General features: G+C 47.3%; 1 protein-coding gene across 4 annotated transcripts in view; it reads right to left on the bottom strand.

The window, feature by feature from the left end:
* Window positions 1–299: 299 nt before the first annotated feature.
* LOC127001787 (NADPH oxidase 5-like) overlaps window positions 300–13170 on the bottom strand; it is a 62736-nt gene continuing 49865 nt past the window's right edge. For all 4 annotated transcript variants that reach the window (XM_050866951.1, XM_050866953.1, XM_050866954.1 and 1 more), the window contains exons 3-12: window positions 11443–11660; window positions 10207–10395; window positions 7146–7318; window positions 6817–7005; window positions 6465–6597; window positions 5712–6334; window positions 5033–5157; window positions 4369–4457; window positions 2271–2473; window positions 300–1999 (exon numbers count right to left, since the gene is read on the bottom strand). In XM_050866951.1, the coding sequence (XP_050722908.1) occupies window positions 1868–1999; window positions 2271–2473; window positions 4369–4457; window positions 5033–5157; window positions 5712–6334; window positions 6465–6597; window positions 6817–7005; window positions 7146–7318; window positions 10207–10395; window positions 11443–11660 (2074 nt within the window). In that variant the 3' untranslated portion in view covers window positions 300–1867. The remainder of the gene's footprint in view (window positions 2000–2270; window positions 2474–4368; window positions 4458–5032; window positions 5158–5711; window positions 6335–6464; window positions 6598–6816; window positions 7006–7145; window positions 7319–10206; window positions 10396–11442; window positions 11661–13170) is intronic.

Here is a 13170-nt window from a genome sequence, read left to right as displayed (position 1 = left end):
TCAAGATGGCCGCCACGTTTCCTGGTTTTGGAAAAATATTTACTGGAAACGGGTCAAATTTGTACACTGGCATGCTTCTCAACCCAAAACCCTCTTCAGATCAATTTTAACAAGGAAAAATGAGTAAATTACACAAGGACCTCCACTATATGGGCATTTTGTTTTATCGTTGACACAAAAGATTTCTTCTTGCCTCTCCTAGGGAGCCTGAGGAGGGCTAGAGTCTGAGGACCCATTGAAAACACCTGTTTCTTGTATTTACTCCTAATTACATTACATGGATGCATAAAACACAAGACTATTTCATAATTCTTTTAATCTAGAATTCTCGCTACACTTGCAGGGAAATAAGGCAATAAAATTAGCAACAAAGTTCAAATATATCAGCATAGAAAAATGATGTAGGCAATATTTTTATGTAGATAAATAGTCGTGTCATAAGGCAGCAATGAGTAGAAATTCGGTCTCATCCAAACTGTAGCTGCACTCCATGTGCAGCCGCGCAAGCACTGCCCCACCCCGTAATACTTATTTTATATAAAAATAATTTCTCATCCCAGAATCTCGTGGGAGTCGTCTCCTTCCCAGGGGTGGCAGGCTGGTCGCCTGTGCAGGTTGGGCACAGCTTTGGGCAACGGTGGTGCCGACGCAATGCGATAGGAACAATGGCGTGTTTCCAAGGTCGGAATACAGGTACTGTCCCCCCTTGTCCGCCTGGAGCGCGGGTTTAGGGGAGAGGCGAAGCTGTTGACAGCTCAGCCACAGGAGTAATCGACAACCGTGGTTTCATGGACGGAATTCTGTCGACAGTCACAGTGGATGCTTCCAAGAACCCAGACATGGTCCCTCCACACGTGCAGTGCCTCGCACTCCGTCCTACATTGCTCCTTTAAGTAAATGTGAAAATGAATGTCTAATGTACAAATGAGGAGGTGTTCTTTTCAGACACACTGTGTTGAGATTCTGCACTCAGTGAGTTCAAGGAACATGACATACGATAAATAAATAAGACTACAGCATAGTATGTTCCCAAACTAATACTTACAGGAAAGACAGTCTGGCTAACACTCGTAGTACCTCCACAATCATTCAGTAAAAAATGTAATTCATAATAAATTAATCTGCTAATATAATAGCAAAGACAACTCAGATAGATCAGCATCTAACAACATCATTTTGACTTAGAGTAATGCATTCCAATGTGGCAAGTGTCCTGTCTAGCGTGGTGCTCCGGTACAAGTGCAAACATGGCAAAATAGTGTTCTACATGTGGAGACACGAAAAGTGAAATACACAAATCAGACAAACTATGATGCAAGCTGAGCAAGTCACCGTCACACAGCAAAGAAAAATACCCTCATATATACACGTAATACATCTAATTAAGTGGTTTTCGACTCTCGAAAGTCAAATACATATGAAAGCACGTGGCTAGATTAGAAATAATGTTGTAATGATCACAATGTATAATACAAAAAATTGAGAAATATTAAAAATATATACATACTCTATATCTCATCATTTTGCATTGCGAACTTGTTGAATACAAAGTCTCTGATTCAGCTGAATAAATACACACACACACACACACACACACACACACACACACACACACACACACACACACACACACACACACACACACACACACACACACACACACACACACACACACCACACACACTTACTTTAGCGGTAAAGGGTCACACTCATGCTTCCGGTGCATACTTTGGGATTGAAATGATGATGATAATAATAATAATAATAATAATAATAATAATAATAATAATAATAATAATAATAATAATAATAATAATAATAATAATACACCAATAAATAGGATCTTGCGGTCCTTCTTCGAGGCTCCTCAAAACATTTCTCTCTTGAACTCAAACTTGTATTTGATGCACTTGTCCCGCAGCACCCCCACGAGGGACGGCGGCCCGCAGTAGAACACGCACACCTTGCCCGCGCGGGACTCCCTGATGCCGCTGAACACCTGGGGCGGAGAGGAGGTTGTTGAAGGAATGAGGAAAGCAAGGAACCTTACCTTTTAAAATTTCCAGTGAGTTTTAACTTCACCCTATGTGTAATAATATTTTTGAAAGCTATGTAGTTTTCACATGATCATTTAACACTCACACTCACACCCTCACACAGTGAATAATAAACATAATATGTCATGATTTGATATACTATACATGAATATGCTGGTATAAACAAGTTTCAGAGAATCCAAACACGACTTGAATACATTTTCCTCCAGTTACCTTTTCCCAGTCCGGCCTCCCGGTCCTGATGGAGGAAGCGAGGGGGAGGGAGGGACTGAGCGGGGCGACGCCCGTCTTGTAAAGGTGCAGGTTGAGGAAGGTCTCCATGGCGGCGCCCACCACGCGCTGCTCGTCCTCCAGCGCCGCCAGCACCTCCAGGAACCACTCGAAACTGCCCAGGTCGCGGTTCACCCACACGAAGTCTACCTGCAATTGGTCAAGAGGCGGGTCATTACTAATATGTTAAAGAGAGCTTGGTGACATACTTAGGTTAACATAATAAATACATCCAAGGTAAATTGCTGAATGTCAGCTTTCTTACTTCTACATGTATATAATTCTTTCGGGGTTGGGTGGTATATAATGTGGATATCTATTTATTCAATTGTTCTATATACGTAGATAGTTAAAGTTTCTCCTGCACACACACACACACACAAAACAAACAAACAGATCTCTACGGCCTTTATGTACTGCACCAAGCTACAAATTTTTGCAGCTGTTGAGGAGAACCCTTGTAATGACAATAGCTTGCTCTGTGGATGCGGCAACCTCCAACATTACAAACGTCCCGCCATGTGTTTTTCCATGAGGAGAGGAAGCTTACGCTGAAAAGCTCCGTGCTCACACACACAAGAAGGATAGTCATTTACGTAAACCTACCGCTTATGTGCCATCCTTTAATATCAATGAACGAACCGGCAACACATGCGTCGGTACTATGACGGGCCCGTCTAAAGTGGCTCTGCTGGAGGGCCAGCCGGGCCAGAGCCGTGGTCACTGAACCGGACAGCAGAATGCCCAGCCAGACGAGGGCCGCCCCTCCTTGAGGCTCGAGAGAGTGAGACGCAGTTATGCGGGGTCGGCATAAAAGGCTGGTCTTTGCCTAGGGCGTGGCGGTCACCTAGTGCTCTATGGTAAAGTTTTAAGGAGTGACATACTTTTCCCCACTACTAAGCTAGTTGCGGAGGACAATGGTATGCACCAAAGGACAGTGAATGGCGTCTTTTCTGCCGACTAACCATCTTACTTTGAATGGCAGCTAAAGTGGAGAAGGCATTCTGTTCGGTCCTTCTCAGAGATGATACAGTCAAGGAGTAGATATATAGCAATGCACTTGGCGGGGAATAGAATAGTAACTATACAATTAGAGGAAAAATTGGCGACATTCTTTCAAGTGTAGGCGACATTTTTATCAGGTGTAGAGGGCAAATACAACTGGTTCACTGCTAGCAAAATGAAAAGGAGCACATATTATGTACGCCTCATCTGACTCAGGCACCATGCATTCTGCACTCCATACCTGCAATGAAACCGGCAATATAAACTGATTCCGTAAATACGGACTGTAAAGGGACGGTGTCCTAGAGTCACGGAGACATGAGCAAGAAAGACTGCCAGTCAGGAGATATACATGGTGTGAAACGTGCGGCCGGGAATTGAGGTGCGCCGCCGCCATCACGGCTGCCTGCGACAGGCACGCACGCACTCACTCGTTTGCTCACATGCTCCCTTTTGATAATGTCACTTGTCGTGCTTCTGGCAAGCAATACAATTGGATGAAATTACTCAGTATTCCGAGGCTTCTGAGGCTGCCCTTAATTTCAGGCTGCATCACTAACCCGAGTCGTGGAGGGACTGTGTTCATCTGTTTGAAATTAGTGGTGTGTCAGGGTGCAGAACCTTGGAATGGATTTTAATCTGAGCATCGATCTGTGTCAATAAGAACGAGAAGAATCCCTGTAGGCCGTAAGGAGAAGTGTGTCGGTCGGTGGCAGCCCTGTCCTACTTGCAGGGCCCCTGGATTGCGCAGTCAAGATCAGCTGAACATTTTACTTTCTGTCGGAACAAGGGAGGAGGGGCTGGGAAGGGGTCAGAAAATGGCGGAGGCTGTGGGGCGCTGGGAGAAAGAAAATGGACGCTGAGAGGGAGTGTGACCATTGGAAAGACAAACACCGAAGAACATTCCTTTGAAATTCTAGCTCCCTCCACCCCCCCCACCTACACACGCTGTCTTTTTCTCTCCACACCAACACCAGCACCTTCCCTGCCTACCTAACCTCCTGAAGTCGAGTCCATGAAGGAGTAACAGCACCACTTGCCTTTCTGAGTTTCCTGAGCGTGGTGGGCAGGGCGAGGCAGCTGGGCACCTGGCAGTAGGGGCACGGAGCCTTGGCCGCGCGGTATCTGCAAACGCAACACCCCTCCGTCAGACACGTGTGAAGGGCCAGAAGTGAAAAAAAATCAAGAAGAGGCTGTGATAGTAGGTAAAAACAAAGGTACGGAGGGTCAAGGAAAAGAAAGATCTATGCCAGTGTGTAAACCTTGTGAAGAAACTACGAGCGAAGCAGCGTTGAAACTGGGCTATTTTGTGTTTCGCAAGTCGGGGCATACAAGGAGAAGTACCAACGAAGATAGATAGGGAAATAAATAGATAGAGAGAGAGAGAGAGAGAGAGAGAGAGAGAGAGAGAGAGAGAGAGAGAGAGAGAGAGAGAGAGAGAGAGAGAGAGAGAGAGAGAGAGAGAGAGAGAGAGAGAGAGAGAGAGAGAGAGAGAGAGAGAGAGAGAGAGAGAGAGAGATTGTGTATGTCTTGGGGCCATCTAACTCGTTACTCTCACTTTTGCACAATGATTCATGATATTATTTTGATCAAGGACCCAAATAGTGAGCTGTAGATGATATTTTGATGGACGAAAAAGGCTGTTAACACACACACACACACACACACACACACACACACACACACACACACACACACACCTCATCATGACACTCTGCAGGATGGAGGCGAAGGGCGTGACTCCGATGCCTGCGCCGATGAGGACAGCGTGGGTGACGGAGAAGATCCTGGTGGAGGGGGTGCCGTAGGGGCCGTCCACGTGTACCTGCAGGAGGGAGAGGGCGTGGGGTGAGGAGGCGTTGGGCACGAGGCGGTGAAGCGATGCACCACCTGCTGCATGCGTGTCTCCGGTGTTGACTGGAGAGGCTGATTGTTTGACTCCTACTACTGCTACTACTCCTACTACTGCTACTACTAAAACTACTACTAAAACTATTATTACTCCTCCTCCTCCTACTACTACTCTATTTCCTCTCCTCCACCTTCTACTACTACCACTCCTTCTCCTCCTACAACTACTGTGACTACTAGTCCTACTACTGTTGCTACTTTCTTAACATTTATGACTTCTAAGAGCACTGTCTCTGTTTCGCTTGACCTCTCAGTGAAGGAAGACATGCTCGGTGATTATTCATATTACATTGATACTTGGCGCCAGGCAAGAAACATTTGTAGGGTTATGAGGTCCTGAGAACATTCTCTATTTAAATTTTAGCCTCTTAGGGCAGATCAGTAACCACGCTTTATTGAACTTTGAAACGTCGCTGGTGGAGCAGCAGCCTCATACACCGCCACCCCATCCATGCATTGCTTGCTTACCTCAACCTTTTTCTTGACGGCCGAGTGTAGGTGTAGCTGGTGGGCCGCCACGTCCTGTCCCTGTTCGGCGTTGCGGCCGTGGAGGTAGTGCTGGCGGTTGTGTGCTAGCGTGGAGCAGAGGTTCTCGCCGATGGAGTCTAGACTTGAAGTGCTGCCGGTGAGGGAGGACTGGCCTGAGTCACCCCGCCTCGAGGACTCCAGCTCTGCTTTGAGACTCGCTAAGTTGGACATACTGGAGGACTTTTTGCGTTCTAACGGTGCCAAGAAAGAATTGGACTGCAACTCCATCGTTGCCGGGGAGACGGAAGGCTTCCGGCAAGGCATGTCCACGTTGAGCAGTGCAGCAGGTTTGGAATATATGCTCATCTTGCGATTGAATTCCAGGAGATTATTGATGTAGCGGCCGCCCTTACCGGAGCCTCCGTTGTTTTGGTCTTCCACCTGGATGACCGTGTGCGTGACGCTTCCTCCCAAGTCCTCATCGGAGGAGTACGCCAAGTTGAAGAGGCCAGAGTTCTGCTTCTCCTCAAGAGCTGCTGGCTTTTCCTCCTTCTCCTGCTTGAACATTTCGTACACCCTCTTGGTCCACTCTCCCACGGAGCGGATGTGGACGGTGAAATAATCTGAAATCATACACCAAAGGGTGATATGTAAATTAACGAAGTAGTGAGAAAATGCAGCATATGTAATAGACGTGGAGTAGCTTAAAATATACAAACTAACTAAAAAAATGCAGAGAACCTGGGCACTAACCTTCGAATTCAGGGGCGGAAGAGATGGTGAAGGGGTGCCACTCGTAGCGCGCCAGCGAAGGCACGTTTAGGTACACGTACTCGCCGGGCTGGAAGTCGAAGTTCTTGGGTCTCCTGATGAGCAGCTTCACCACCTGTCGAGGTAGTTACAGCAATGTTAATGGCTACTTTGCTTCAGGCACCAGTAAACAACAAGTCGGTTATACAACTCGTCGCATCACATAAAGCACCATTTGAGTATTCTTATACGGGTTAGTTTGATCTACAGAACCTTTATAGGCTGGAGTTACAATCTGTGACGGAAATCGTCGACAGCCAAAGTGACAATACTAAAGATCGAGGAGTGTCCTTACCTGTGAGGGCAACGTGGTGCCTCCGACGATTTGTGTCTGACCACGGGGTGTGCACACCTGAGATATCCTGAGGGAGGTCTCCAGTAGGAATGCGAAGCCCGGCACCAGCAGCCACTTCCAGAAGTTGGGTCCGTGCAGCACCAGCAGCACCCAGAACGGCAGCGAGAGCAGGTGTGTCCAGTAAAAGATCTGCCGACACAGGGTGAACACAATTGTTACGACAGAAAACACAGAAAATTCGTGTATGGCTGCAATGCCGACCAAAGGAAGCTGGCACTACAGAGCCTTTAAAATCATTAATAAACATAGGGATTTCACGTTCGCTTTACCTCGAAGTGGCCAGACTTCCTGACGATGCGGTGACTGAAGGCGACGATGATGGTGAGCATGATCATGAGCACCACGCCGGTGGGGTTGGCCAGGCCGGCCACCCAGCCGATGCCCAGCTTCGTGTCCCACATGTACGCCGAGAGACTGATGCCCGTCACGTCCCCGAGCGTCACTGTGGGAGGAGAGGCGGCACCCTTAGAAGAGAAGCCTGAATGACACGGCTGTATCCAGCCTTTGTGTAATTCATAGTTATTTTTTGGCATAAAAGTGAGCCACGAGGTGAACGTTTCTGTACCACGCTAGTAAGTATGCTTCCTTTGTCTTGTCAAGACATCATTAAGGTGAGCAGACATCAGTAGTCTGATTATATAAACTAATTTACATTGATATAACATTAATTTATTCAAGGAAATAGGGTGGTGGAAATAAATAAGATATATTCTTTGATTATGGATTTCTGAGGTATAGAATAGAATTTCATCAAGTAGATCTGAAACAGCAGTACCAAGGATATTGTTCCTATAAGTCTGTGATCAAGTAAACACGTCATACATTACCAGTGCGTTCGTTTGTCATGTGTCCGGCGGGAGGGCAGGAGTGGAAAGCAAGAGTCTGTGTAAGAATAATTCATTGTCCAGGGAAAGGTTGGGCGGTAAGATGTGCGGAGATTTTTCTTGTCTTTGTAATGTTAAGGTCTTTAAGAAAAAAAATAACCTAAGGTCAACCAAAATCACTGAGAGAGGATGAGAGAGAGAGAGAGAGAGAGAGAGAGAGAGAGAGAGAGAGAGAGAGAATCAAACACCCAAACCATCATCATTATAACTACATGCGAAGGAATAATAACGTCGGACTTTGAAACCATCCGCTCAGTTTTTTAGGATAAGTGGATGACTACGAAGAGTCGATATACTGAGATGAAAACTTACCTTGGGATGAGACTTATCTGGCCCCTCACTACTAAGCCTTCCGGCGAGTCTGTGGCTGAGAAAACGTGAAGACAAGGAGCGTCTAAATATTCATGCCAGTGGTGCAGATAAGGCTTTGGAAAAAAACTCGGGAGCAGCTGCATGGCAAGTGAAGATTAGGTGAACAATGATCGAGAAGGCGAATCTCTCTCTCTCTCTCTCTCTCTCTCTCTCTCTCTCTCTCTCTCTCTCTCTCTCTCTCTCTCTCTCTCTCTCTCTCTCTCTCTCTCTCTCTCTCTCTCTCTCTCTCTCTCTCTCTCTCTCTCTCTCTCTCACACACACACACACACACACACACACACACACACAGGCACGAACGCACGCACGCACGCATGCACACACACACATACACACACACACACACACACACACACACACACATAGTGTGAGTGGTCTCAGTCCTACCCAAAGATCGGTACTATGAGCTCTGTGCTCTTCCGTAGAAGAACGGCTGGCTGTCTCGAGACAGACCCTCAGCAGACCAAGAGGTGAATTACACACACACACACACACACACACACACACACACACACACACACACACACACACACACACACACACCGCTTGGTCTTGTGCGGGTCTTGTGCGTTTTACGACCTGTGCGCCAGCCGGTCAACCGGTGGGAAGGCCAGGCAAGGGTCGCAGTGGGCGTGCAGGGGTGTGTGTGTCGGGGATGAAATATCAAAGAACAAAATCATAAAACACCGCAAACTTTTTGTGAATAACATTGTACGGTCGAGGCCGCGTGGCTCTACTCCGCTGACAGCTGTTTCAAGATAAGACAAGTGGTCACCGTAGCGTGATAATTGGTGCAAGCATGCTCTCCGTTTATGTTTTTTCAAAGCTTCTAAAGTGCATCACATTCTAATACCCTAACAGCAGGATCAGCCTCTGACACTGGCCCCAAGGCAAGAAAGGCAGCCGGTTTTTGAGGCTCATTCATGTTCTCGTGTGTGGGCAACAGTGATCTCGACACACACACACACACACACACACACACACGCGCACATGCATGCACACACGTTCCCACACCCTTGGCCGATGGAATTACTCTGCGCCGTCATGGCGTGTCCGGTGCCAATGTCCGCCCTTCTCTACAATGATGACATTCATGTTTTTTTCTTTAAATACATAGACATTTTTTTTGCAAGTAAGAGAATGTTGCTGGGCTCCCACACCTACTGTTTTGGCTCATCAAGATCGCATTACTAGCAAGATAATGTAGTGTGGCGTAGGGATGGAGGTGAGGAGGCCAACTCACCTCACAAGACATGAAACAATGTTGCCAGGCGCGACTGGAGGGTGACATGAACTCGACTGTGATTATTTACACAGAGCTACACAAAAACACGTCCCTACCCTTCGATTCTTGATAAAAAGCTACTAATCACTTGGATTTTTTTCTGTAGATGATTTTGCTAGTTTATAAATGTATATTGTAATAGGACGTGCATTACAATGTATCATTTAAGTTTTCAATCAAGTTGGTGAATCCATCCTCAGCTTCCAAGAGTTACAAGGAAAGTCTTTAAGATATGCAATGAGGCTCGAGGCTTGAAGTAGATCTTGTCCCTTTCCGGCCCCTGCCTTCGAGGCCCAGGACGGCAAGGCAATTTCGGGGCGCCCTGTATGCCGTCGGGGCAACTCAGGTTATGAAATGCAACTTCTGCGAATGAGTCTGGCTATTGCATTTGCTAAAGTAAGATGAACTAATCAAGAGTGTCATAGCAGCACCCCGGGTTAAGAATGCTGGTACGAGTAAATGTATTAACAAGCAGGTAGTTCATAATGTATTGGTGACATTCTTGGGTTAGGTTACTGGGTTAATGAAAACGCCCTTCTTATGCAATATCATGTTAAATAAATTCAGTGTTAGTATGTGACTGATTTAAAATGCAACAATGCCACTTGCTGAATAAAAGAAAACATCGTGTTAGGTAGGACAAAGTAGCATGAGTGCGGTCATCCGTCTGTCTGGTCCGGCGGGGCGCGCGAGGCGACGCCCGGCCGCTACGAGTCTATAGGCATCCCGGCCTGCGTGCCCACCCCTCAACCGTCATATGATACTGCTGTGAAACATGACAACACTATTTACCAAAGTTAGCGATGTGGAACAATGTGTGGAGGATGGAAAGGAGGAAGACAGTCCATCCGGCCATCTTGTGGAAGTGAACGTGCTGATCGCAGGGCAGCAGGTGACCTAAGGCGGAGCTGCGCAGGCGCGTCACTGTCCTCCGCAGGATCAGTAAAAGGAGCAGTGCGCAGTCCAGATTGAGACACTGGCCTGAAACAGAAGAATTAAAAAATAAGTTCATCCTACTTACACGTGCACACTTGCGCTGGACATTGGTATAGTTATTTGGCTCACGTGTCCTCTTCCTCGCGCGCTTTTCTCGTGCTGTAAAAAAAATAAAAAAAATACAGTAGTTGGAGTTCGCGTGATTAGCCGCCGTGCACGACGGCGGCGGTGGTCGCGGGGGCGAGGCAGTGGAAGGCACGGTGATCTGCGCCTCAGAAAACTCTCACTCACGACCCGCATTCTGCCGCGCGTGAGTCTGTTTTATCATTTTCACGAGATATTACCGTCGATGAGAAATATCAAGCCAAGATATTATGTAAGCTCAGCGTTACTAGGCGAGTGTGCGTTGGTGACGCAAGGCGGTGGTGGGTGAGGAGACCGTCACGACGCGACAACTACTTCAACCTTGAAGGTCGCCGCCGCTGGACGTGCCTTGCTCAACGCTGCCTAAGTGACCAGCGGCGCCCCGAGCCGACCGTTGGCTGCGTGCCGTTGTTTAGAGTAATAATAATAATAATAATAATAATAATAATAATAATAATAATAATAATAATAATATAATGATAATAACAATAATAAATGATAATAATAATGATAGTAACGTGAAGAAAATTGAATAAAGAAAACAATAATATTACTAACAAGACGCATAAGACCAAGAGCCATAACGTCAGTATCACTTTTTTTTATAAATGAGCGGCGACGGCGCGGTAGCAGTGCACGCTAGAGTGAAGGCCCTGAAGTTCTCCAATCAAGTTCTGTGGGAGGCTCAGCATCATCCCTGCCGTTGACACGTGAAAGATGTAATCCATCAGTCCCAACCTCAAGTGCGACTGACAAGTGGAGTAGCCAGGTGAAGCATAAACCCACCATCAAGCGTCAGTATGAAAATGTTTCCATGCTAAGACAAACTGCAGTGGTCGATAACACGAGCCTCTAAAGCAGAAGAGCAATAGACCTAAAAGATCAGAGCTCCGTAGACAAGAAGATATAATAACATGCAGGACACGGGGAAAGATAACACCGACTCACCACATGCTCTGGCGCCCATCTCAAGGATATTAGTGTGGCGATACTGGTACGCCCGCGTCAGGAAGACAGCGGCGTTCACTCCGACGAAGAGGGCGGTGAAGACGAGGGCGGCTGCGTTGTTCCGGGCCCACAGGATGCGACGGCGGATGCTGGCTTGTGTGGGCACCACCTCATGCTCCTGCCGCTCCTCGTCCAACACCACGTCCAAGAAGCGTATCCTGAGGAGCACAAGGTTCATACGTTATAGGACTCCTACGTGTGCAGAGAAGGGGCGCATGCAAGAACACACACACACACACACACACACACACACACACACACACACACACACACACACACACACACACACACACACACACACACATCAGTTTCCAGACAAAACAGTTGATGGGTAGAATGTTATACTGAATTGTGTGTCGATATTATACATAAGTTTGATGAATGGAATGATAAAGTGTGAAAAAAAAACAGAAAATCATGAGCATGATCTGTGAAAAGGCAGATAAGTAAGAACACGCAAACAGTCCCCTAATGGCTGTAATTGATAATTATACAAACAAGCCTTCGTCTTATACCCTTGAACCTATGCCCCACTTTCCACCGCGAACCACTGCTATGGGGTTAATGAGGCCTCGGATATTCAGGCTCTGGCCGGCTGTAAACATGGACTACACACGTTGTCTGTTTGTCTCTCCACTTGTACTGCCGCTGCTCCTCGCGTTGTTTCCCTCGACCCCCGGCGCGGCGCCCCCCAGGTGTGGCTGTCCCTTGGTAGGGTCCAGGTCAGCACTATTACCGCGTGCACGCACGCACGCACGCACACACACAACCACATGACGAAAGCACACATGCGCCAGTGCACGCACGAACGCACATGCTTGTGCGCGCACACACACACACACACACACACACACACACACACACACACAAGCCTGGTGGCTGAATGGATAGCGTGACGGCCCCGCGTTCGGGACGACGCGAGTTCAATCCCCGACCGGTGCCACCAAGCTGGGATTTTTCAGCCGCCGCCGAGTGGCTTAAAACTACCCACATGCTGTCCAGAAGACCGCCTATCATCCCGGACTCTAGATTCTAGGATTAAAGATGAGCTCCGGGAGGGCAGCATGAGCCAATGCAAGATGGCGCCACTATAAATACTCGCCTGCGCCAGAACGGGCTGGGCCGACCATCAGGACCCACCGGGAAGAAGCTTTGGACCGACCATCAGGATCCACCGGGAAGAAGCCTACCGGCGCAATAGGCCATGACGTAAAAACACACACACACACACACACACACACTATAAAGGATTTTCATTGATAAACTTCATGAGAAAGATGAAATTTGGATGTGGTTTTCATGAGTATTAATGGTTTGTTGTGTCTTCCATGTATGTTGCCCGCTCCTAGTAACCTTACATGTATATAATGCAAATAAAGTGATTAACCGTTTTTACTTTGTTTATGTAACTTTTAAGTCACTTTCACCTGTCAACCCTGTCTGCATACTTCATACTGATCTTGGGTGACAGGAGGCTGAATTATAGTTGTGATTCAATTGTACACGGGAGCGGCAGAACGTCTCCGTGATGCAGTGGTTAGCACGCCCAACAATGATTTCGTGGCCACCAGTCTACGAACTATGCTACCTGGGAAAGTCAAGGGGTATTTTGCTGACACTATAAGCATCATGCTTCGTCTTAAAGGCAAAAGCTTCATATTCATCACT

Source organism: Eriocheir sinensis, chromosome 21, assembly GCF_024679095.1.
Source record: "Eriocheir sinensis breed Jianghai 21 chromosome 21, ASM2467909v1, whole genome shotgun sequence".
NCBI lineage: Eukaryota > Metazoa > Arthropoda > Malacostraca > Decapoda > Varunidae > Eriocheir > Eriocheir sinensis.
This window is presented reverse-complemented; position numbering and strand designations above follow the sequence as displayed.